The 26,979-nt window shown below is 42.3% G+C and overlaps 1 protein-coding gene and 1 long non-coding RNA gene across 2 annotated transcripts in view; one reads left to right on the top strand and one right to left on the bottom strand.

Annotated features, from left to right (window-relative positions):
- Positions 1 to 22,093, bottom strand: part of USP10 (ubiquitin specific peptidase 10) — a 47,310-nt gene extending 25,217 nt beyond the window's left edge. Inside the window, exons 1-2 of the mRNA XM_068203145.1 lie at positions 21,938 to 22,093; positions 2,501 to 2,569 (exon numbers count right to left, since the gene is read on the bottom strand). Of these exons, the coding sequence (XP_068059246.1) occupies positions 2,501 to 2,569; positions 21,938 to 21,958 (90 nt within the window). The 5' untranslated portion in view covers positions 21,959 to 22,093. The remainder of the gene's footprint in view (positions 1 to 2,500; positions 2,570 to 21,937) is intronic.
- Positions 22,094 to 22,138: 45 nt separating this feature from the next.
- LOC137481411 (uncharacterized) lies at positions 22,139 to 26,784 on the top strand. Its single transcript, XR_011003485.1, has 4 exons — positions 22,139 to 22,254; positions 23,315 to 23,763; positions 26,122 to 26,251; positions 26,538 to 26,784. It is a non-coding gene; the product is annotated as an uncharacterized lncRNA (long non-coding RNA).
- The last annotated feature ends 195 nt before the right edge of the window (positions 26,785 to 26,979 follow it).

The following is a 26,979-nucleotide window of genomic DNA, read 5'->3' as shown; positions in this document are numbered from 1 at the left end:
GCAATTCCTAACCCCCCTCACCTGCCCCTAAACCTCCTGAGCAGCTGAAAGTGCCTGCAGAACTGGCAGCCACTGCCACACTGCATGCCAGCAGCTCCTGGAGAACGTGGAACTGGTTCTGCAGTGGGAGATACAGCACTGAGGGACAGTGCAGCTTTACAATGCTATTCTGAATAGTAACTCCAATGCTGTAACAAATGAAAGACTTCTTTATTGAGGTTTCCAATTCCCCAAGCTATAGATACTCACAAGTCACCTTTTAATGCACTGCAGACACCAGTGCACCAGAAACAGCAAGAAAAATATTCCTGAAATTCCACTACAAAAGTATATAAAAAACCCCACATGCTGTAAATCCATTTATGAACCTCAAAACATCTTAATATATCATCTTTTCAAGCAAAAATGAGAATCAGTGGGCCAAGCTCCGTATTAATTTTGAACACAGGTTCAGTATAATTTCAGTTAGAGCTAAAAAAATTACTCTAGATGTCTACAGCAAACAGTTTATGATACACCTTGCAATCTTTGTTTTAATCCAAAGCAAAACCTTCAGAGAATAAGAAGATTTTAAAAAAGTAGCCAGCCTCTTGGTCCCCAACATATCTGATTAATCAACAGCACGTTTGCAAAGCTGACTTGTTCCATACAACTGGGTCATGTGAACCATCCCAGCCAACAGGTAAGAGACAGAACATGTGTCAAAAATGTCACATGTAAAAGGGACATTTTAGACAACAGAATCACAGGGTTGGAAGAGACCTTCAAGATCGAGTCCAACCCAGCCCCAACACCTGAACTAAACCCTGGCACCCAGTGCCACATCCAGGCTTGTTTAAAGCCATCCAGGGATGGTGACTCCACCACCTTCCCAGACAGGCAATTCCAGAATTTTATCACTCTTTCCATGAAAAACTTTTCCCTAATATCCAACCTGTATTTCCCTTTAGCTTTAACTACTCCCCTGCCAGAGTCCCCCTTGGGTCTGTGGTTAAGGAACTTCAGAGGGACAGCAGCACACGTGGGGACTGTCCCCAGCACGATGTGTGTCAAACATCACTGCAGCATTATCATCTCTGGCTCGTCCTTCTTGAATTTCACCCTGCCTTTTTCAGACCAAATTTTTACACCAATTAGTGTAAAACTAATAAGCATCATTTTTATTTCATCATCCAGGTAATTAAAACATTGAACTGAACCAGATCAAGGGCAAAGTTAAGGAACATCGTTCAACAGCTCTTTATTTTGACAGCTAACCAGTAAGTGGTACACTGAGAACATGAAGTCACACTGGGTCTGGTGCTGCGGGTTCATACTTTGAGAACAGCTTTGCACAAGTCAAGATATGACATTTTCATCATCCCCAAAGTAAGTGTTGAAAAAGCTGATGGGGGCACTTCAGGTGACACTACATGGGATGAAAATGTCCCACTGCTGTGACTGCAATTATGGTGGGAGAACAGCAGGATCATCACAGCTAACAGGAATTATCTGAAGATCTCTTCTGCTTCCCACAGACCAGAGACCTAGCACTCCCCCCAAAAAAGAAGAAATGCTCCTTTTCCTTTCTGAACTTCCCTCACTCCCCACCCCATCCCATTCCCTTTGTGCCCTTTCATTGTTCAGCAGTTTATTACACTAATTATCCTTGGAAAATTAAGCTACAGGAAAGTAAGTCACATTAACAATGGTTTGTAAACTGTGACAGAAGGATTTCCCCATCTACAGCTCAAGCGTCTGTTTCCTTTATGTTGAGAGGGCAGGATGGAAGCATGACTGAAATGTTTGAATGGAAATGTCTGGAGGAAATACATGGAAATGGACCCAAAGGAAAATTATTTTTCAAGTCTGGAGATGAGGACAATGGGATAAAACTCTTCCCTATAAAGGAAAATGGTTTCATGATTGTCTACCAAGAACTACAGAGACTAAGAGCCTACAATATTATGTGAGTATGTAATGAACTCCAACATACAAAGACAACTGTTCCCACTCTGTGGTTCTCTCTGTCACTAATTAGTTCATTATTAATGCATTTCTCAGATCTCACACACAGCCTTCTCTGTGAGCACAGCTCTAAGGGTCAACAGTGCTCCACCTGGCCACAAACATTAACAATCCCTGTGCTTCAAAAGGCTCCCATGACTTAGAGCCCACCTTACAACCAAGAACTCTGCTGGGAAACTTCTCAGTATCCACCTCTTAAAAAAACCATCAAAACTGAGGTACAGGGCTGGAAAATTCATCATCAACATCCCACCACTACTGTCAGCTAGTCCAGCTCTGAAAGATGACAAGCAGAACATGGAATCATTAATTTGTGTCTAAAAATTGACTTAATATCCACATACATGGAAAGAAGACTACTGAATAGAATTTTCAGTTTTTAAATTAGCAAGCCAAGTGAATGACAAATATTTGTATTCTTGTATTTCAAATTCACACAAAGAGATGGAGCTTTCAAATGTTATTTCTAAAACAAGTTTAAAGTAGATCTTACCTCAACAGAGCATCGTGGAGTCACAAAGAACTGATTAAATTCATCAGGGCTGAACTCCCCAAAAATATACTAAAAATAAAAGAGAAGGATCTTTGTTAAATAACTATTTATATTCAATACAATTAATAAATTCATATTAAAATCCATTAGGATATTAGAATTCAAAAAGACCCAGGTGCTGGGAATCAGAAACTCTACCTTGCATCCCAACTCCCATCTTCACTCCTTCCTACATCTTTAGCAAAGAACTTTAAGCTCTGAAACTGTAAGCAAAGCATTCTCCTTTAAATTCCCATTGGAAGTGATCACAAATTGCTCCTCATCCTGTGACCAGTTTAAAACCATGTTTTGGGTAGAGTTGCATCAGTTCATACAAGCCCCAGGCAAAGGCTGGTTTTGCCTTCAAAACTCACCCCTCACAAAATGAAAAAAAAACCAAGAATTATTTCTCCAGAGTTCTGCTGAACTGAGGAGTTACACATGACTAAGTGTACCTGAGGGTACAAAGAACTGAAACTGCTCAGGTGTAGGAAAACACACAAAAATCATCAATTCTGTTATTCCTGGGCCTGAAACTCTCCACAACAAACCCAGATAAAACATCTTTCCCCAACATTATCTTCCTGCAGCTTTTCAAATACTTTGCATCTAGATACTCTCTAAAAAAAAAAAATTACCTAACAAGACCACAAAGAAAATTACACTAAAATTAGAAATTTAATTTACAGAAAACAAAAGATTCCCAATAAAAATGCCTGAGCTGTTGGCATTTCACAGCACCTGAAGTTTCTATAAACTTCCACCTCCAGCTGTAATTGACTGAACAGCACCCAAAAATTCAGGACAGATATTAGGACAGAAAGAAGTTAAAGAAGGAGCTGAATAAACTGACAAAATAGACAGAGAGGACTGAAAAGCACCACTCTTGGCATGTGGATAAAAGCAGGTCAGCCGGCCCCAGTACATCACAGCTCCCACTCCCATTTATCTCCCTGTTCTCCCAGGGCCATTCTGCACAATTCTCTGCTCTCCTCCACCCTCCCACCAGAAAAAGCTTTTTCAGCAGCGTAGACTCTTGCTCGTGATAAATCTTTAGCTTGGCTCTATGGAGACACAACAAACCAGAGTGGGGGCTGAGCCAGAGAAAAGAATTCCTAAAATCTGGGAAATCATCTCTTCTGTAGTGCAGGCTGCTGCCACACACTGCACACACAATAACCCAATCACGCGATTTTCTTCCAGACTTTAGGTGGTTTATTCCAATGGAACTTGCTGTTTACATGACTCACAGACATCTACATTCATAAATCTCAAAGCTTAACTGAAAGCCAAATTCCACAGCAATTACAAACCATCGTTTTCTTACACAGAAAGTGATTTATACACACACCACTTTTACGTGTGGCCATTTTAATGGCCTTCAGGTTTTTTAAAAAACTAGTAATGTAATCTGGTTTAGACTACAAACAACTCTAACAGTCAAAACAAACTGGATCATCTGTGATTCAAAGAGTGAAACACAGTTAAACATTTAACGCTTCAAAAACTCCTCCTTCAGCCAACTGCTGCCCACCAAGGGAGAATCCAACACCCAAACCCAACAGATCCCTAAATTGTACTCAAGTGGCTTCACAGCTCTTGGCACAGGACTCAGGCTTGGTTTATACTTTCAGTACAACCAAGGCATTTTTATTCAGCAACATATGAACTGGAATTTAAAAAGAAGAAAATCACTTGCTCACTCATCACTAAAATTATGTTTTAGGAAGTATTTTTGATGCTGTCATGCAACAGAACAAAACAATCATCTCAAGTGTAGTCTATTAAAAGTTATATACATCCAACCCTAATTTCTCCATCTAATAATATAATACAGTCATTTCATTAAGCAAAGTATCACAGGCCTGGTACTTCTTTCTGAGCTTCTTTTTTAATGAGGAAACACAAGACAAAAATTGAACAAAGTGATAATTAATACTATATTAACTGTTTTAATGGTGTATTCATATAGAGAAATTTGTGTCTATGCAACTCTTCCTGTGGAATATAAAACAGGACTTTAAATATTTACCAACACCTCATCCTAGTCAGACTAAAGCTCAAAAAACCCACCCAATTTGGGCTTGAAATAAACAGAATTTGATCTGATTTATTTATCAATGCTTTACACCAGCATTAAGTCACCAGTTAAAAGATCCCTGCATGATAACTGAGAGAAATGATGTTTCCAAATAAACATAAGGCCATAGGACTGATGCCATTAAACCTGCCCAGTTTAACCAACCTCCTCTGCCTCCAGTCAGCCTCATCTCTCCAGAAATAACTTCTGCAAGCTGGACAGAATTTTCTACTCTTTTTGAGACACAACTACGCACTCGAGTGAAAAAGAACCGTGATATCACATCCCTTGGCAAGCATAACAATCCTTACCAAAAAAAGACAGGATTCAGAGAGGGAAAAATGTCTTTTAAGCAATTTTAAAGACACTGTAACTCCCTGCCTGCTCTCCATCCATGCATCCCAAGGAATCAGTGTACCTGGCAGTCTACAAGTTACCTGTGTAAGAAAATACTTGTTTAGTTCTAAAACAGCATCAGCATTGCTGCAGTACTTACCCTGTACCATTAATTCAAATTTTGAAGTTTTTACAGCATCTTAAGTGCCCAAGCAATAAGAAATTTTAAGCAAAAGCAGACTAAGATCTTATAAAAAGTAGCACACCCTTACAAGAATAACATCATTATCAGCATGAGCTTCTGGGGTCCTACTTTTTTGTACCCTCAAAATTACTCCACCTAACCTCAAAATTCTCAAAGTTGCCTTCTTTTTCAAACTGACAAATAAAATCTAATGCTTGAACATCAAACATTTAATTAAATTACTTACTCGTGATCAGCATTAATTTCTCCCCCACTCAATAAATAACATTTTAACACATGACAGAGATACATCAGCACGTGTTAAAAGTTTGGCCAAACTCGTTTCAGCTGATTTCAATTCCAATTTTAATATTTTCAAGTGTGTAAGAAACACACACCCATTACAACTCCATGGAGCTGATGGCTTTAATGCCCAGCTAACTTGCCCCACGCTGTCTCAACCTCTGATCCTGTACGTCACAACACTTCAAGGTCTGGATTGGGGATAACAGACAGACTTCACGAGCTCTGAGGAAAAGTGGGAGTCAGGCACAGACAGCTCAGGGTCAGCCCTGGAGCAGGTGAGAGATTGTGCTGTGCTGGAGATAAGCTGCTTGTCCTGCTCCATCACTGCTGTGCCAAGGCAGCGACAGCCTTTCACCTGCACCAACAACTGCACAGCCCTGAGAGAAGGGCGGGCACTGCACGTGAGCACAGAGCTCACCTGGCCCAAGCAGCAACAGCCAGGCCTATTCCATCAGTAACACAAACTCAGGGGATCTGGCAACATATAAACCCAAAATATTTAAAAATATTACCTGTGAAAAGCTAAGGTTTAATTAATAGCTCTACAAAGATTTTACTTTAAGACCAAAAAAAAAAAAACAGATTCTCTAACACTATTTAACATTCAATTGCTGATTTCAAAAACTGATTTTGATTTATAGCCTCAGACAAAAATGCAACTGCTTGAAAATCACGTTAAACGGTAGTCAATGGTGTCAGTGTTCACTCACAGGAGCACATGGATAAGGCTTAGGACATCCAGTCTCCAACCAAGACTGAATGTGGAAGAAAATCTAAAGAGAACGCTGGGAGAAAGTTCTGAAAATTTCCAACTGTAATGATATCCCCAGACTTACTTTTAAAGATACCTAATCCCTAAGAGGCTTAATTCAGTCCCATCTGCCTTCCCTCTCCTTTCAAACCCTCTGCACAGCCTCTGACAGAGCTGTCTGTCTGTCCTGGCTCCTGGGAAGGAATCTCTGGCGTTTTTGGGAGCACATATTTCACTGCTCACTCTCCCTGGATGACTGAACTCTGCAGAGCCACCACTGACCCTGCACTGAGTGTGCTCAAGGGTCCCTTAGGATGCCTCAGCCTGCAGAGCTTCATTTCTGTCACACCTTAAAAGCAGTGTCAGAACAGTATCAAACAGATCCCAGTGACCTTCCACTTGCAACTGTATAAAAAAACCCAGATGGGAAATAATAATAACCTCGTAGGGGGGAGGCAGGGGCATGCGGGAAGAATGAGGCTCCATGGAATTCTTGCTAAGAGGAGATGATACACAAAGGACAGCTCTACCTCTGCTACCTTTCCACTCCCTCATCAAGGCTACCAAACTTCTCCTCTGGGATGGATAAACACCTCCAAACCCAAAACACATTGATGGATCTATTCCATTCTGCAACTCCCAGCAGTAACCAAGTCCGACCATTTACAAGAGATGTACAGTGTTAAAAACCACACTAAACTTCCCATGATTTAACTCATGTGAGCAAACATACACCAACGTAATAAAATGCTTTGCTTACACTGCACAATCAAGTATTTATGTATTTTCCATCCAGTATCTTCCATACTGAGGTTCCATAACCAATCACTTTAAAGAGACAATTATTACCAAGGGCTGCTTTCCACCATGCTTTTTAAACACTGGTTTCAACATACACAAGTTCTGAACTTCTGCGAGTTTTCAAATGTGAATGTCTTCTTGCAGATGTCCCATGTACGAGACCAAGGATGAAAATAAAACTAACAATACTTGAATAAACCTGAAAATGAGGTCGTTTTAGAGATGACATAACGAAAATCTTTCCCTTCAGATACTGACACTAACAACAACAAGCACATTAATTAAAGAAAAAACTGCAAAATTAAACATACTTTATGCAATTCTAAAATGGCATTTATCTCATGAAGCTGCTGGTGACATGGGTGTTCTAGTACTTCATATTTAATTCATTTGCCTTATTTGCACCTATCAAGATTTTTTTGCAATAAAGTTTGGGCATTGAATGCAAAATACTGTCATACTCTTGGGACTATTAAAAAAAACTACACAACTAAATGCTTAAAAATAAGCAAACAACCAATTAAAACTGTAGTTATGAAATGCCTCCTATGTGACTGAAGAGGATAAAAAATTAGCTGCATCTTGACTCTCCTCTCCAAGTTAAAATTTTAAAATTACACAAATACTCTGCAGATGAGAATATTCTTAAAAGTGTAGCATTTTTGAAATATATTTTTTCTATAATACAAGTTAGGAATATTGAATGAATGAGACTATTAAAGCTGGAACAGTGTTTCCAGCTCACTCCTGAGCCTCTGGCACCAATTTCCATGTTCAGTCTGATGTGCTGCAAGGAATCAAGTTCCCTGTATTGAATCCCTGCCTCCCAACACTAATTCTCTTCAGAAAAATACTCATGTTAAACACCTTCCTTAGAGCAAATCCCAAATCCTGCTGATTGTCAGTCGCTGGTGTTTCCAGTCACAACAAAACTGGAATCAGTTTCTAACTTAATCTCTCCAATGAGATTACAGCAGTGTAACATCCAGCTGCACTCCAGGAGATTCTACAGCACTTGGAACAAATCATTTCATCAATAACATCCCCTTTACATCTTCAAGATATTATCTGCAGCTAGATTTTAACACAAATTACATAAAATTAATTAACCAAACAAATCTATCCAAGAAGATTTGTTTTCTAGCACTCAGGAATGAAAGTAAAAGTACTCATATTTCTGTGTAATAGCTCTGATCACTAGGCAACGTCTTAACTATGCAGATAAAAGCAGCAGCAACATAAATAATTCCAATGGGGGGGGAAAGACCCCAAAGGGTTCAAATACCTGACCTGCAAGCTCTGCCCATGCTGACTGGTTTTTGCTGTGGTCCCCCTAAGCACTTTAAAAAGGAATGCTAATGTTACACCCCACTGCCTGTAATGAAATCTCCACTGGTGTTCCTGTCTAGCAGCAGGAAGGCTGTCCTGGAGGAATAAAAGGAGGGTGAGTACGTGTTCCACAGCTGCTTGTCCTAGAAAAATAGGTAGAAATAGCACTGCTGCTGCATCATCATCCTGGGATCACCTGTGCTACAAGAAAGCCAGGGAAATGAAGTGTCAACTTTGGCTTTCAGAAAGCATTAACGTGGCTTTCATCTACCACCCAAGAGCTTCAGATCTTCAGTCAAACTAGTTTAAGCTGCAAATACTCCCACTTCAACTGCTTTTCTATAAAGGAGTTAAAAATACAGCTTTTACTGCTGGATTATTCCTTGCCACCTCTAAATGTCTAAGCAGAAGGCCAAACAAGTCAAACTAGTTCACATTTGAACTGAAATGATGAAATAGTTGATGTATCCACTAAGCTATACTTATATATGTATTATATATATGATCTTGCCCACCAAGTTACTCCTACAAAGTGGACTTACTCTTACAGCTCTGGGATAGGCTGCAGCAGAGCAGGAAAAGGAAGCATTCAGACAGAAGTGTGTTTTCTGGCAAGGAAAAAAGAGCACATGCATATGACTGCACTTGGGTTTTATTAGCAGAGAAAATACTCTCCCATTAGTCATCCCCACAGCAAACAAGGCATTGCTTCCTCACCCTTTACTTCTCTCCCAGTTTCTCAAGGTTTTTTATGGAAAATGTAGGAAAAAGCAGCATTCCCACAGGTTGTCCTTTCCTCTGAGCTGGAATTCATCAAGTCTTACTACACAGATGATTACTTAACTGCAGACAAGGTTTTACAAACTAACAAATCTCAGGAAACTTATTCCTGAAATGCTTAAAAAAGCACTGACAAAATTGTGAAACTGAAAAACAGGTTTGCTGCTTGGGCTTTTTATCGATCTTGAATTTGCAATCAGCATCCCATAACCAGGAGCTATGAAAACCACTGGCCATGTATTTATAGCTGTACCACAGTCTAAATAATATTTTAGGCAAAGCATATGTCAATATACCTTCTTTACGAAAAAATTAAGTCAACTTTTATAAAAACAAACGTATGCAAATGAAGCCACACTTGAAGGTGGAGCAGTTGCATATTAAAACTTTTAAAAGCTAAAAATGCAACAAATCACAAGCAAATTCACAGTGAAGCTGCCAGCCCTTTATCATTAGCCTGCAGCTCAAAACTAGAACATTAACACGTCTCCATAGTGCCTGGAGAAAGATCAGAGCTAGGTAAATGTAGGTCACCTAAGCCCATGAGTCAGTGCAACTCCGCCTGCCCACCATTTAAGCTATCAAAGGCTCAAAAATATAGTGCATGATCAAACCTTTCATTTTTTCTCCCCAATTCAGGGTTTTTTGGATGTTATTATAGAATTCTTACAGCTGAAGAAAGTTACAGATTTTCTGTATGTTTCACATAAATTAATCGGACGGGTTTTATTCCTTCATTAAAAAAAAAATATTTATCATCCCCAAAAAGTCATTTTCTGGTCAGAGGAAAAGGCAGATCTCTGGCTAGTAGGGAAGCACAGTTGTGACTGTCACATTACTGGAAGGACAGGTTTCATGACCAAATGACCCCTTAGAGCCTGATGTAATTAAGGGAGCACTCACCAGTTTATCCTGAATATTGTAACTCAAATATTCACAAAAGCAGAGCAGGCTGTACTCTTTTTATCAATTATATAACATATTTCAAATCAAAGCAACAAACTGAACAACAACCATAGAAAATCCAGCCAAAAGACGAGCCAATTTCTTACACCCAAACAAGTTCTGTTTATGTATGCTCCTCATTCTATTTCAAATAATGAGGTGCCTGTTGGCACTCCTCTATTTCAAACAGCAGCTGCCACAAAGTGCATCCAGCCCAAGGAAGTTGTCTATAAAATGGTCCATGTAGTGAGCAGGGGGGAGAAAAAGGGAGTGGAAGAATAAAAACCAACCCAGGTCACACAGACACCACTGCATTTCTGAGTGAGCTGTTCCACAAAGACTCCTTATCTTCCCATGTCCAGGACAGCACCAGCAGAAAACCTCTGCTGCTTCACATTTCAGATTGGCCTCAGCTGGTATTTTTGTGTTCCACAAAACAACAAAGGAAAAGCCCACCAAAACAGGCACGATCTTATTTGTAAATAATAGCAGCATAAGGAGGGCAACTCATCTGTAGCACTCGTACATGACCATAAAGCAATGGCCCCTGACATGAGAACTGTATCTACATTCTATATACAACCTTTAATTTGCATCCTGTGGCACACCATCCAGTGTTCTTGATGAGAAAACATCTTCCCTGCACCTTCCCCTGGCACTCGAGGTAGGAACACACATGAAGAGCAGGCATTTGGGGACTACAGCAGGAATACCTGCAAAGTGCATTCCAGGCAAGAGCAAGGGAGGTAACTGAATTGTGAGAGGTGATTACATCAACTCTTGGCTCTTTGGAGAGCAAAAGAAGGAATTTCTGACACCTTTCCACCACCACTACAAACCCACAGAACATCTGCCTGTGATAAAGTAGTAACATTTTCCTATCTGTTTTCTTGCTATGTTAAATCTAAATACAAGCCAAACAAAAATACTTTCCTATCATAATCTCCAAGCTGGCAGTCCTCACAAATATCAAATGAAAAAGAAATACTTCCCAAAGAGAGAGACTGTTTCTTCCTGAGTTCTGAATTCAAGCACAGTGGTTGGTAAAAAACCTCTGGCCAAAGCTCTATCTCTTCACACCCTCTAAAAGTTTGGAAACACCAGCTCAAGGCTGGATGCTCATAACTCAGCAAACACATTTACTTCAAGCTCTGCAGGCTCCTCTTGCACTCAACTAGCTATTGAGTCTATGTGCAAATTGGAAACTCTCCCTATAATGAAGAACAAAAATAATTAAGACTTGCATTATTCTGATTTACCACTGCATGATAAGCTCTGAGGAGAGAGAAGCTGGAACATGAAGTTCCTCAAGAACACAGCCAGTTTAACTACTCTTTTATTACAGGTGGAGCAGGCAAAACAAGCCCTTAGTAATTTTATCTAATACTTCCCAGCAGAAAACCCTTAGTGCTGGCCTTTTTTTTTTTCTCTGCCAAACTAAAATCATTAGAGCTGCAACCTTCAGTGCCAGACACCTTCAGTGGGATGAAGTTCTAAGAACACAGTGGTAAAATCAGTTCTGCATCTGGAAAACACTGCTTGGGCCACATTAAATAGCAATTTGCCTTGGAACACCTCACAGCTGTCCAGCCAAGTTCCAGGCACATTCCATAAATCCACCTTTTTCTGTGGTTTACAAAATCTTTATTTAGCAGATACTCCAGCAGCTAAAATCCTGAAGAATTGTTTTCCACAAGCTTCTCTCAGTTCCTCAAGGTGGAAAACCAGCACAAGCATCTTCCCTGCCATCCCCAGAGTCTGCAGTACCCAGGAGCCAGCACATCCCTCCCCTGGCCAGGCAGGATGCTCTGGGCTGCCGGAACAAAGCCCAGCTTTCCTGCAATGCTCCAGCTCAGAGACTGCAGAGCTGCTTGGCACTGCCCTGCCACAGCAAAGCCTTTCTTCTCGTCTTACTATATCTGAGTTTACCTCACAGGCTGCTTTTATCCTTCAAATCTGTGGTTTAAAGAAGTAAAACCAACAGATCTAGATTTGGGTGAGGTTATTAAAAAGAAGTCAGAAGTAGAGCTCTAGGAGTAAAAAAAAAAAAAAAGGAAGCATCTGACTTTTAAGAATGAAACAGATTAAATATGGGCATGTTGTAAGTAGTTCAGAAATATTATAATTGGCTTGAAGAGGCCAAATATGAGGAACAAGAGTTAGATGAAGAGCTGACAGAGGAGCTGAAATTATTGGTACAAACAGCAAAAGAGAAAAAAAGAAATTGAGAATGGGTTTTGCGCCTCCCAGACCACTCTCCCTTCCAAAAGCTGAACTATCACCCAAAATTCGGGAGTCACTTAGTCCTTCTACTGTTGTGAGGAATCTCTTTAATTCCATTCCAGCAGATTGTATCTCACAGTCCCTGTTTTGTGAGCTGCTGCGGGTGCTTGGACAGTGAGTGCCCTCTCCATGCAGGTGAAGGTGCCAACCTTGCAGATACAGCAGCCAATATTCAGGATGGCACCCTATTATTTTAAATATGGAAATTACATTAAAATTAGGTTTCTAAAATACAGCAATCAAAAGCAAAGCTGCAAAATTCAGACTGCTTGTATCTTCATTAGATTCCCACTAGTTTGTGTATGTTTGGTATTTTCTTTACTTATTTCCACTACTCTCTTCTTCACAGAGGACAAATACCTCAAATGATCAATACAAACCCATCCAAAAGAACCATTCTAACCTGGCCAGTGAGGAGATTGCTGTTCCTATTTGTCAAGCAAGCTGGAAAATACAGTGGAGTATAAAGAAAAGTGGGAAAAGAATGCATAGCCTCTGAATTACTGCAGCTAAACACTGTGGAAAACTTAACTTTCTCTAACAGCACCTCAGCAAACGAGTCACCCACACAATGCTTTTCACAAGCAATTACTCAGGGCAGAATTTAGGATAGCTAAGATTAGGTGAGGCAAAAATTAGCTATCTGGACTCCATCCTGACAAGGAACACAGATTAACACTTTTGGAAAGCAGCTAAGCCCACCTGCCCAGGACTCATATGCCTCTTTTGATGGCCTAACATAACATCTCAATCCTAAATTTTTGAAAAGCTGAATGCTTAGAACATTTTGCCAGACTGACAATCTCATCTCTTCTCCACAGGCTGAATGATCAGCGAGGTGATTACTGTCAAATTGAGAAAAAATGATCCAGATGACCTTTTATTTACTTTTTCCCTGGTGGAAGGAGTGTTGAAGAAGTGAGGAACCAGTGTCAAGCAGAATATACAAGTGGCCAGGAACAAGGAAGAATAAGACTTTCCCCTCTGCAAGTTGTGACCTGCCAAAAATGGGTTATCTCATAGAGAAACAGCCAAAAATAAGCCAGAGAATATGTGAAAAACACAATGATTGGTAAATTACTCATGGGGATCACAGAAATGAAACACAACTACCACTACAGAATAAAGTCTCCAATATTTTAAGTTCTGTATCAGCTGAAGTTTGAGTACTACCTCTCACTAGGTTCTTGCTGTGTTTTCTCTTGAAGGAACTCCAGCCCCTTGCAGGACTCCACCAGGAGACACATATGGATGTGGGATGTCCCATGAGGACACCATCCCATGTTCTGATTCCCAGGACATTCTCAGCTATCCACCTCCTCTATCAGCCCAACACGTGGCAGGTGGAAACCTGCAAGGATCTGGCAAAGCCTGTGACAGCAACTTTGTATTTTGAAGGGGTTTGCAAGTAAATTGAAAATTGGGACACCACACATATGCCACCGCCTCCCGAGACAGTTTTAGAGCTTAAGTATCTGCAAAACAATTTTATGTAGATGCAACATAGCTGTTAAAACAAATGCACAGATTAATACACTGCTGCCACCAAAGCCCAAACAGTAAGCATACTAAACACTCATATTTTTAAGTGACAGCATTAAAAATTGGGTATGACTATGGCAGTAGGTATACAGCAAGAAAAAAAAGTCTTAAAACTGTCAATGTTAAGTAGCTCATTTCAAAAGACTACCACTAATAATGCTGCTACTTTATGTCTTTGCTTGTAGAACATCTTCTGTCAGCACTCAGAATTCTTTCGCACATATGAACAGAATGCACAAAACAGCACTCCAGGTATTTCCCAATACATTTACAGTCTCAAAGATACTGAAATTCTTTTGTTTTCTGAAGGTAAAAAAGCGGTTACACCAGAATATTCTGACAAACTGATAAAGCCCCCAGTGCTCAGAGAGCAGAGCACACTCACAGCTCGTGTACCCTCCACACAGGCAGGAGTTGAGTCACCACTTCCTTGGCCTGCTCAGAACCTCAGAATGGGAATATCGACACCAGCAGGAGCACAGGCAGCTCTGCTCTGGCTCTTCAGCTGCCTCAGTGCAGGGACAGAGGCAGGAGCAGCTCTGTCTGCAGTGTCCCTGCTCTCACCCACAGATCCACCAGCTCATCTGCAACTCCAGCACCCTGTGCTCTCCTCTCCCTCATCCATCCATGGCTTTGGAGACCTCACAGAAGTACCACCAAATTGTCATCTGGCCCAAAATGCAGACAAGGTTGAGTAACAGTGATGAAACCACACCCTCAACCCTCACACTTCTGCACACCCTAAACCTGTGAGACTTTCCACTTCCATACAACACCAACGTAGGCAGTTTTTGGAAGAACATTCCATGGGTCTGTTCATTTCCTCCTTTGGTCCCAAATCTAATTAAGAGATCTTGCAAATCACAATGACACTCCGTAAAGCAAAGGATTACACTATTGTTCAAAATGGTTGTTTTGCAAATAAGGCAGAAAACACAAACTGAACTAGAAAATCCAAACTGATTTAAGTTTCACATTGGAGACGTCCGCCATTAACAAATATTGCTGGCTACTCAGTAAACACACTGGAAGTGCTGGACACTCAGACCTGCCAATAAGCAGTTGTTCACTAATTTTATAAGGGTTTTTTTATTTCAAGCTGTCACAAAACAAATAAATTTAGAGCACATACACTAAAAACTGGTTTGCATACCAAATGGCTAAAAACCACCTTAGCTCTTAGCTCATCTCTTTCCTAACTATAAAAATCCAGGAGGAATTCAGACCAATTATGGAGTCACACTACCATGAAAACACACAGGCTAAACAGCTCAGCCCCACTGGAGCACTGCTGCTGGGCAGGAGGGACCCCTCTGAGCCCCTGGCACCCACCACTGCCAGCAGCACAAAGCAAAAGGGAAAAATGTGCACAGCTGCCCCACCACACCACTGCAGGGCTCAACACTGATGAGAACTTGGGGAAATCTCTATTTCAATAATGTGATTACATCAAATCAGAAAATCATATCAGCCTTAATGTGACAATCATAAGTGCCAAGTGTAATACACATCCATTGCCTTTGTCCTCTCCAACTGAGGAAACTCAGCTCTGGCAACACCTGGAACACCATGGCAGCATCTGCCACCTGGACTCACAGCAACAGGAGTGACCATCACAACTCAGAACTAGGCCTTGACTATGGTGAAATTCAAGAGACTGACACCATGAACCTGTTGACAGGAACAAATTTAACAGCTTTATTTCTTCTGCTCTGAAAGATGACTGCTCCTCTTTCACACTTCTGACTCTGCTGCACTTACATTTTCTGCTGCTTGCAATGCCAGGATGACAATTTTATGTATCTCATTTTTGTCTGCTCTGAAAGCACACTAACTGCATAAACTCTTTTATTTTGTTGTTGTTGTTGTTGTTTCGAGTTCTGTTAGGGAGTTCTCACCATGTGTGATGAAATGTGGAAGCCTAAACTTCTTGTTAAGGGTCACGGTTTATGGTCACAGCCCTTAACTGAGAAGAAAGTGAGTACTGCCTAAGTAAGTGGAAATTGCCTCAATAAGTTGTCTTTGACCTTTTTCCAACTTTGTATCAATTAACTACAGTGCTCCACAGACATTTTCAAACAGTTGTGGTTTTGGTTTTGTGTCCCAAAAGCAGCAGCAGAACAGAAAGTGAGGTTTTCCATGCTGTAAGGACAGAGTGCTATTTCTTACTTTCTTTGGTCAGCTAGCTATTATTAGAACCCATAAGATTTAATGGATAGACTAAGTAGACTGGAACTCAAGAGAATTTGATTCTTTTTGCAATTCAGCTGTTACCTGTGCTGACAATGACTCTTTTCCTTTCTGCTTGACTTCCCTCTCCTTTTTACCCTATCTACTCACATTTAAAATGACAAGGCCATCCCACACTATGAACCAGCCTCCTTTTGAACTGAATACCCTCCCTAAGTAACATGGTCCAAAACCATTATTTGAATACAACTAATCTAATTGCCTGCCTCTACTATTAAACAAATTAACTGAACTTTTGCCACTTCCCTCTCCATCCAGTCTAAAGCTTACACCAAGAATTCAAGGGATTATCAGTATCTTACCTACTTCAACAGGTTGCTACAGTACCTACAAAGACATCCCACTCCAAGAAGATAAAACATTTTCAGACCAGAAGCCTTCACTTCTTTGTATGAATGATACATGACTTCTGTATTTTGAGTTACAGTGGCCAATCCATTGTCAGTGTGCAACATTCATGGGGAAAAATGAGGCAGGAAATCTGTGAATCACTAGAGCAGACTCTAAATGTTGTATGAAAAAATATGGCCAGTGCACTGAGGGAATAACTCAACTATTTCTGCTGGTCTGCTCAGTGGAGTTCAAACAAAATAAGAAGTCTTTCATACACAAAATTCTTTGAAGAAATCCTACTTTCTTACATGTTTTTTTAAATGCATCTTTTCACACAACCTTTAGAGACAAGCTCTTCTTTACAGCTTCTTACAGACCATGCATTTTCTCTTCCACCTCAAAGCTGAGCCTCACTTGGGGTATTTACTTTTTTAACAAAGCAAAAAAAACTTCAGCTCCCTTAAGTGGTTTTCCAGTTTGTGTTAACATTACCCTCAATGGCAGCTCATCTATATCCCTTTCTTTCCTACTATAATTCCAAAGCAAATAACACACAGTGCTTCTTTTAAAGCTTCCATCCATGACACAAATTCACATACAATACTACAAACAGCAAATTCCCCAAAGCGCTCCTGGCACGTTTCTTTCCTACGGCACTGACATTGGTGGCTACCGCAGAATCTCAACAAGCCTTTCTTGATTTGAAGAACAGATTTTTTTTCACAAGGTGTATGATTCAAAGAAGCCCTACACAAACATTTTGTTAGGGCTACTGTGATTTAATCTTCCTCCTGCACAACTACAGGTGAAGAAAAACAGACCTTGTAGCATACAATGAAGATCAATAAATCGTATGCTGTCAAACAAGGAGGAAAAGTTCTTACACATATTTAAAATATCAGGAATATCTGGAAATAAATTAGGTATTAGAGAGTCAAATACAAAATGAAAAGACTAATATACTTCAAAGTTTTACTCTATTAAAGCATAAATGAATATATTAACATGAGCACTAACAAAACAGAATCCTTTAAAGTGTTTTAAAAATAATCAACACAGCCCCTTTATTGGAAATACTTAAAACACAGTCTTAAATACCTATGGCACAATTTCAGAAAACAAAAATAGGTTTCAGAACCCCAATTTTAAAATATCAGACTATTCTGTTATGGAATGTCTGAATATACAAACACACACACATGTACACAAACACACTTTTTTCACCATGAAGCGTAACCCTTTGTTCCCTAATCCCCAGTGGTATGTTTAATGATCACACATAAAACACTTCCATCAAAAAGAAAAACCGCAGTTCCAGCATGTTTAATTCTTTGGAAATGAACATCTACATTGCTGAAATGGCATTAGAGTGACAAATGACTATAATCCAATGGCCCAAGGCCAGCAACTTCTATTATAACAGATTTGGCAGTTTTGTACGACACAGCACGTTGTGTGTCAATCACTAAACAGAAATGAGACTGCTCAGTTTACCTACAAACAAAACCCCACTTAACTTTACAAGTATTTTAACAGCTACATGAATGGAAAAGACCAGTATGTCTGAGCAACTGCCTACAGAAACTGGATTTATTAATAGGTAAATGGCTGGATCCATTCTAAGAAGTCTCCAGATCAGTGCTATAGTCTAGAATGCACAGAATAAATAGCAGTGATTCACAAAACCTGTGGGTTTTAGCCTATTTGCATGCTGCCATATAGTTCCAAATTTAAGTTCTATGTCAGTTTTCCCAGACTTCCCTTTTTTAAGTCAACCAACCCACATTCACCCACTTTACTCTGTGTGGATTCACCATTCACATTTTAGAAAGGCAAATGATCCCTTCTGGCTACCGAAACTCCCAGCTTCAGCTGCAGCCTGAATTCCCAAGATCACGGAAGCCTGGAATAACTGCTCACTCCATGGGCAAAAGATGAGCCCAGACCCTTCTGAGCAATGAAAAACAAGTGGGGAGAGACAAACTCAGCTTCTTCAGCCCTTTAAAACACAGGACAGCAACTGAGCAGCTGCAGCAAGGTGGGGCACTCACACACCTCCCTCCAATTCCACTCCCCAGCAGCCCTTTCCCACAGCCACCTTTTATTTTGTGTTGAGGGTGTCCCTCATATTTTCAGTGGCTTCCACAAACCTGACAGAATCCAACTGCCCCATCCTCAAACATTTCTTTCTGCCCATGAGGACACTCCAGTGTTACACATATGTGCACAAGAAACTCATCCAGCTGCATAACAACCATTTTTTGGACATTATTTTCAAGACATCGATTTCCTAATCACCAGAAACATCAGGCAAGACACTGCAAAGGCAGCACAGCACAAATGCCTGCAGGCTGTTGCTTTTTTTTTTGGTCTTCTAGAAAGAGTCCTGGCTTAAGGAAACATCAAACTACACCCTGCCAGGGAGCAGCCCTCCAAGCCGGCCATAAAAGAGGCAGTTTGCAGTGCAGTGTTTCAGGGAGTCAGGTTGCATGCCATGTTCTGAGTTCCAGTTCTTCTGGTTGCCAGGCCAGACACAACCTGGGTGAGGATGAGCAGCTTAGGAGCTTGTTCAGCATTTTTTCTCAGCTCAAACTCGCCTGGTTTTCACTTCAGCCGGGTTTGGGGCCAACGTGGTACATTTAAAATGGCACCGAGTTCATTTGATACCACAGTAATGGTGGAAGAACAAAACAAGCATAAATGATTCATTCTGCTATGGTATCCTTTCTTCTGCTTAACTTGTTTTCACAGGATTTACAAATGAGGCGTCTGTATTAATTCTTTCTATGAAAAACAATAGAAAAATTGGCTAAAACAACTGTTTATACAGGTCCTACAGAGTTTTATTCCTTCCAAACAGGGAAATAGTTTTTAAGTTGTCCTTTTTTTTTTTTTTTCAAAGAGATTTTTAGATGCCCTTGATGACAAGTGGTTTTAAGTAGAGCAGCTTAACATCTTTAGTGTCATGGAGCGATACAGCAGGTTTACTTGTAGCTCACCTTAAAAAAAGGACAGATTGTGAGTACAGTCAGCACACACCCAGCAGACCGACAGCAACACTTAAATCTCTCATGAGATGATTATGAAATAGTGGCATGGAATAGAGGTACAAACACCAGCAATATCTGAACTGTGCTGTCAAACGCTTCTGTGCTTGCTGAGCTGGCCACCCAAAATCAATGGAAATATTCGATATGATGGGGTTTCAGGAGTCATTTGTCACAATGTGCAAACTGACTGATGAAATATTCCTGCCCACTATTCCATGAATCCATCCATTGGCAGAAGTCTGACTCTGCATTTTAGCTGGAGGAGCAGCAGGATTTTCTTGAAGATGTTTTTTCCCCTGTGTGACAAAAAATGCCTCAATGATGGTACACCCAAATTAGAGATATGGCAGAAGAACACATTTCTGTCTACTTCTGCATCATGACATGAACATAGTGACTCAATAATCTTATTTCTTTTTACTCAGAACAGGCAACTTTAATCAAAACTTTCTTATTTTTTCTACTGATCTGCAACACTACCATCCTAAAACAAAAAGGAAACACCTTACACAAGTAAAACTGCATCCCTGAACTTATCTTCAAGCTTTTCATCCCAAAGGCTCCAAAACATTGTTACCCTAATTCAGCATCACAGCACGGTTCTGGAAGATGTACTCACATAAATCCCAGACATCATCTCAATAAATTGGTTAAATTTGAAAAAGAAAAAACCCCAAACCAGGTTGTGTTTAGTAATATGAACAAAGCATTAGCTAAACAATACCTTATAAATGTGTTTCTAAAATATCTATGTTCCACATTCTATACTAACTATCTAATACAAATAATATATTGTAACTTCAGCAGCAACCTCACGAGACCTAAAATTCACCTTTACCTACAGAGGGGGACGATTTAAAGTAATCTATGCTCAAGTTGTTACTAAAGTTGAATTTACAGCCCGGTTTTAATTTCAGCTATGGAACACTTCACCATAAACTAAATCATCAGCCTTTTTTTTTTTTTTTTTTGTTTTAAAGTACACCAACATAATTATGTACAGACCAAGACACGTCCTTAATTCCTCTAAATCATGAAAAATCTGCATTTTAAACCCCAAACTTATCAAACTGACCACATGCACGGCTGAGGGGGGGAGAAAGCAGGCAGTGAAACAACTCTTGAGTTGGACACTGAATCCTTCCGAAGTATCCGCACTCCAAAAATCATTCACTGGGACAGCAAAAAAGGGTCCAAAAGTAACTGAGTTTCCTTCACTTTGAAATAAAACTAGGACACAAATTTTTAAAATTAGTCGTAATTTCGAAACAAACTCCAGACACTGCAGCTGCCTTAAGAACACCCACATTAACAAAGGCACTCACGTTTTTCTCTCAAACATAAATAAATCAAGCTGGACAAGAAATGTCCCTATAGTTTTCACCAATTACGAACTTTTTCAAATGGAAATGCCAGTGCCACCAGTACACGTCTTCATTTGATGTGTAACTTAACTTCATTGAGAAAAAACCCCCAAAACCTACAGAACTTACAACAAAGCGTCACCCTGTTCGAAATGACTTACATTTTATGAAACGTGCTTTCTATGACAGAAGACACGGATCCTGAACAAAATTACGTTTAACGCCACCACAGTTTTCTAAACTTTATTATTTGCTAAACAACAAAGTTGCTCTAAGTCTTTCAAATAAAACACTCCAGAGCTCCACACGCTTTTCCTGACATTCCTGCTTCCAAGCTCTTTAGGAAAAAAACCTTAAGGGAAAGAAACAGCGAAGCGAACCCATTCAATCACTGGCTCAAAGCACACGCTGGATTAGCCCAGGAACCGAGCTGTAAACTTCCAGCGAAAAACCACCACGGCTGCAGTTTTTTTTCCACTCGGTGCACAAATCTCCGGGCTGGTTCAGCCAGTGGGATCCAGGGAATCCGCACACGCATCCCCGTGCACGGCGATCTTGCAACACTCAGCCCTTTGCACCCCGATGCGCCGGGGTTTATCGAGTGTTTGGGCGGGGGGGAGGGGGGAGGATTAGTTTACAAATCTCCTTATTCCCTTCTCGTTATAGAATCGTTCCTGCCTCTCCTCTCCTCCAAAAAATTAAAAAGAGCAGCCGGAGCGACGGGCTCTGTCCGAGCCCCCCTCGGGCGGGGGCTCAGCACCGACACCCCCCGCCCCGGGCCCCGGCGTGGTGACACCGACACCGGAGCGGGGCCGACCCTCCGCACTCCGGACCCCTCCGGGATGGGAATTCCGCCCCGGGAGCGCCGGATCCGCCGTCCCCGCGGGCAGCGAGGCCGCCCCACCGCCCTCAGCACATTCAATGAACGTGCACAATCACCCTGGGCCTACTCCCGGCCACCACGCTCCCCCCCCGCCCCCCCCATCCCGGGGCCCGCCCGCCGCTGGCAGCCCGGCGGGGTCCGGGCGCGGTGCCGCAGGGCTGCCCGCGGGCCCGGACGGTACCTGCGCGCCGTGCAGGGCCATGGCGCCCCGCGTCCCCGGGGAGCTCGGCGGTCCCGGCCCCTCACGCCGCCGCCCCCGCCGCCGCCATCTTCTCCCTCGCACGCACCAGCCGGGCCGGGCGGGCGGGCGCGCGCCGCACCGCGCATGCGCCGTCCCCGCCCGCCCGCTGCGCGCGCACGGGGCGGGAGCTGAGGGCGCCGAGGGAAAAGGGCGGGCGGCGGCTCCGCCTCCCTGAGGGGAGCGGGGCGGCCCCGCGCGGGAAGGCGGGCGAGGAGCCCGAAAAGCCTCCCTGGAACGCCCCACCGGGCATCTCGGCTGTGAGGGGCTGAGGGAGCGGGGAGGGTTTGGCCTAGAGGAGGCTGAGAGGGGATCTCGTTAATGCGTGTAAAATATCGCCAGGGCGGGTGCCAAAAGGATCACAGAATCATGGGATGGGTTGGGTTGGGAGGGAGCGAGCTTAGAGATGATCCAGTTCCACCCCCTGCCATGGCCAGAGACGCTTTCTGCTATCCCGGCTTGCTCCGAGCCCTGTCCGGCCTGGCCTTGGACACTTCCCGGGATCCAGGGGCAGCCACAGCTGCTCTGGGCACCCTGTGCCAGGATGGTGCCAGACCTTTGGTGCTCAACAACAGCACAAGCAGCAGAGGCCATAAACTAAACCAGGAGAAGTTTCCGGTCAGCATGAGAGAGAATCTCTGTTCGTGTAAGGTGGCAGAGCTCTGGAATAGCTGCCCAAGGAGGGCGTGGAGTCTCTTCTGAGGGAGATATTCCGACCCCACCTGGCCAAGTTCCTGTGTCTGCTGCTCCAGATGTCCTTACCTCGGCAAGGTCGTTGGGCTGGGTGATCTCCAGAGATCCTTTCCAACCCAAATAATTACGTGACTCCTTGACTGGAGTTGGAAAAGCCTTCCAAGACCATCTAGTCCACCCCGTGACCAATACCCACCTTGTCAGCCAGCCCAGAGCACTGGGTGCCACATCCAGGCATACTTGGACACCTCCAGGGATGGTGACTCCACCACCACCCTGGACAGTCCATTCCAATGTTTAATCACCCTTTCTGTGAAGAAATTCCTCCTAATGTCCAGATTTCATCAGTAAAAGGGCACATGCCGAGGGTCACTCTGGCAGGTGACAGGTAAGGCTGCGTGCCCAGATGATGCCAGAGCAAAGCTGTCCCACCTCTGTCCCAAATAACCAGGGTGGGAATGGGTTCAGAGTTTGTATCTAGGAGGAAAAAAAAAAAATAGGAATGACTAAGCCAATCTCATGATTTTGAGAACATTGAGTCATAACAATACTGAAACCCCCAGGCAAGAATCCATCAAATTAATCGCTAATTTAGTCCATATTTTTTTCCTTACACAAACTACCAAGTCCTGCAAAAGTCTAATTCGGCTGGGCAGCAAGTGATAGAGACAACTTTATATATTAGTGAGAAAGTTGGATAGAAGAAAAGGAAGAGCACACAAGAACTCTGGGTCTTTGGCTGTTCACGGAAAGTGGGAAGAAGATTCCTCCCCGTCTCCACGACAAGGACACGTCCCTCCTGTTTTGTGAAGAGCAACACTTACCGTGTGCTAATGACAGAAAATGATTTTCTCTATCAGCCTTTACCCTCCCAGCTGACACACCCAGCTGCCGCTCCCTCGCTTTTGTCTCTCGCAAGTGTTGCTGTGCTGTCCTGAGGCAGAGAACCAGCAGTGAAAATGGCTGGTTAATATTAAAAGGGAGAAACAAAAAAGGGAGACAAATGTTCAGGCTTTTTGCATACAGCATTTCAAACGTCTGAAAGCCCCTCTCCCCTCGGGAGTCTAATTTACAAGGTAAATAATGGAGTGAAAACCCTTACGTGGCTCGTCTGGTTGAAGGCAAAATTCCCTTCTGCCCACAATGCTGCCTAAGTAAACTGACTATTTCAAAATACAAATGAGCGCAGTGTCTTCAGCCTGGAAAGCAGAAAGTTCAAATACCAAAACTGCTAAAACCCAGAGCTGAGGGTGAAAACTGAGAAAGGATGTCACTGTCTCATTCAGCAACATTTTAAACACGTTCAATTTTATCCCATCTTACTGTAGTTTAATTATAAAGTCTGTTAACATTTTACCATAATATTTCCTAATAATCTAAGGGTTTTTTTTTTTAGTAATACCGAGCTTTGATGAAACCTGCTGCAAAGTTCCCACCTTGGTCCTGTTTTATTAATTTTTTGCCAGTTTTAGTGGCCTGTTATTTCATGACAACTTTCATTGCATAAACCAATTGTATTTTCTTACATCCTTTATGCCAGTGGCTGTGAATTGTCCCTCCAAATCAACAAGTTGCTTTTCCAAATTAAAAAAATAACCAGTGTCTTATTTTTCTTTCTGTGTATGCACGTTCATGGAGCAATGTTCCTACCAACATGTGGATTCATCAAAACCAAACGAGGTCCGTGGCTGTGGAAATAAAGGATTGTCTGACAGCAGGATAAACCACTCCCAGGGTATCTGGCTCCAGGTGCTGCTGTAATTGCACTTATCCTGCTGGAAATGCAAAGTGCTGGGGACTCCGTGGGACTTCACAAGGTCATGAGATCTGTGCTCGTGACAGTGCCAGAAGATGTGTACACATGGCTTCTGAGCACTTCTGAGGAGGACTTTTGGGGAGTTGAAGCCCTCAGGACCCTCACACCCACTTTTTCAGGAACAGAGGGAATACTGTAGCACTTCAGGAGGTTTAGTACTGTCCTTGTAGAGCTTCCTCCTGGTGCCAAGAGCTTCAGGAGCTCCCAGGACTTTTTTCAGAGATTCAGAACCTTTATCCCAACAGTTTCTAGGTCCAATAAGGGCTTTGCCTACATAAAGCATTTGCAAGCCCTGGCTGAATCTCAGGGAGTGTCAGCTGGCTCATCTTAAAAATAGGATATTTAAGTTTTCAGTAGAGAACCAGCCAGCTCTAGGTCAGCATCAGAGATTGTACAGTTATCAACCTTGGTAATATTTTTTTAACTTTCTGAGCCCTAAATGTCCCAGGCCAGCAGCAGGCACTGGGAGTGGGCAAAGGGAACCTAAGAGCAGAAGGGCAGGAATGGTTCTTCTGCAGGTGGAAGACTTTAGACAGGTAGCACAGGACACAAACTGCAGCTATTTAATTCCAAAAATGGGTTAATGAAAACCTGACTTCAAATTCCATATTCCTAAATTTGCTGGACATTTGTAAAAGATTTGCTGATGTAAAAAGCTCAAGCATGGACTAGTTCAAGCAGAAACACATTTGAAGAGTGGACAAGCCTTTAGTAGATCATGTGGATGCTTGACTCAGTGTTTCAATTATCTATGCAGAACTTCTGCCTAATTAATTGTGACTTATTCATCCTTATCTTAAATATAAGTCTTCCCTCTTCTCATTCAATCATCTCTGTCAGTTCTGGAGCATCAAAAGAACCAGCAAGTCTCCATCTCACCTTCCTCTCGTGTTCTGTCACCAAACCCATCATCATAGAACAAAGGTATATTTTTTCCCAAAGCTACTCCGAGTTCCAGGAGGAGCTAAAAAATGTGTGTAGCACCAACAACCCCGTGACTGGGCTGTGTCCTCCCTGTGTGGAGTTATCAGGAAGGAGGAGGAAGCTATGAGTAGCTGAGCTGTGCTCTCTCATAGCGTGGTGACAGAACCTCTCCATCTGCCCTGACCTGATCCCTGAGACACCCCAAAGCCATAAATTCAGGAAGGAATAATTAGCATCTCACTCATTATTACATTAATGAGAACTGAAACAGCTCAAGAAGCTGAAATAAAGTAATATTTAAAGCCTGTCACGCCAGCTTTTTTTTTTGTCTTACTGGTCAGAGCTTTTCTAAGACATACCAGCAAGGGAAGAATCACAGTTCAAATCTGGGCTTGTTTTCTGCAAGTTAAATTGCTCTCAGAAAGAGTACTGAAGGTTAAATTATTTCTTTACATTCCCTAGACGCACAACCCCTTTTTTTGCTGTCATGCAAGAATCTGGAATCCTGAACAGCGCCCAGAAAATCAGCAGTCCTTGAAAGAAACCACTGAAAGCACTCAGATCTCTTACACAGAAAGACACCAGCACATTTTTCTCAATTTAAAATTTTGACTTGAGAACAAAAATATTTCCATCTTTTCTCTCAACCCTTCAAAACAACTGCATCTCACACCAGGCTGTGATTTTTCCTCAGAGTACCTCGAGGGATTTGTTCCCTAACGTCAGAGTTACAGGAGCAGCTCCTTGACATGCCAATGCCACGACACAGGCATGAAAGTGTGGGAAGAGCAAACCTGAGGGTTTTGGTAGCTGCTTTGTTTCAGGTAAAACGAGCTTTCCTCAGAATTTGGCAATGGAAGCCTTTTTAAAAATGAGGTAGGGCAGTAGTTATTTTCCCCTGGGGGAGCTGTGCTTCCTGGCAAGAGTAAAACGCTTCACAGGGTTTAGGGATGAAGGCAGTGGGATGTGCAGGTTCAGGAGCCAGGCCAAAGCAAGAGAATACACCTCTCCTCTGCCAAACCTAATTCCTCACCAAGAGGACTGTTCAGACCTCAAAAACCAGAGCAGAAATCCACTGGTGTCACACAAATTCTCCCTTTCATTTTTCAGAAATTCCAGCACACCAATTCCCCAAAGTTGTGCAGCACTGGGGAGCGTGCATGATCTCCAAGCTCCCTGTGCTGTCTGCTGACACTTCCCAAGGGGTGATCAGCCACATCTGGATCCACAACATCCCAAATCCAGGGGTGATCAGCCACATCTGGATCCACAACATCCCAAATCCAGGGGTGATCAGCCACATCTGGATCCACAACATCCCAAATCCAGGGGTGATCAGCCACATCAGGATCCACAACATCCCAAATCCAGGGGTGATCAGCCACATCAGGATCCACAACATCCCAAATCCAGGGGTGATCAGCCACATCAGGATCCACAACATCCCAAATCCAGGGGTGATCAGCCACATCTGGATCCACAACATCCCAAATCCAGGGGTGATCAGCCACATCTGGATCCACAACATCCCAAATCCAGGGGTGATCAGCCA

The sequence above is a fragment of the Anomalospiza imberbis genome, chromosome 12 (genome assembly GCF_031753505.1).
Source record: "Anomalospiza imberbis isolate Cuckoo-Finch-1a 21T00152 chromosome 12, ASM3175350v1, whole genome shotgun sequence".
Lineage (NCBI taxonomy): Eukaryota > Metazoa > Chordata > Aves > Passeriformes > Viduidae > Anomalospiza > Anomalospiza imberbis.
The sequence above is the reverse complement of the archived record's forward strand: the minus strand, read 5'-3'. Positions and strand labels throughout refer to the sequence as shown.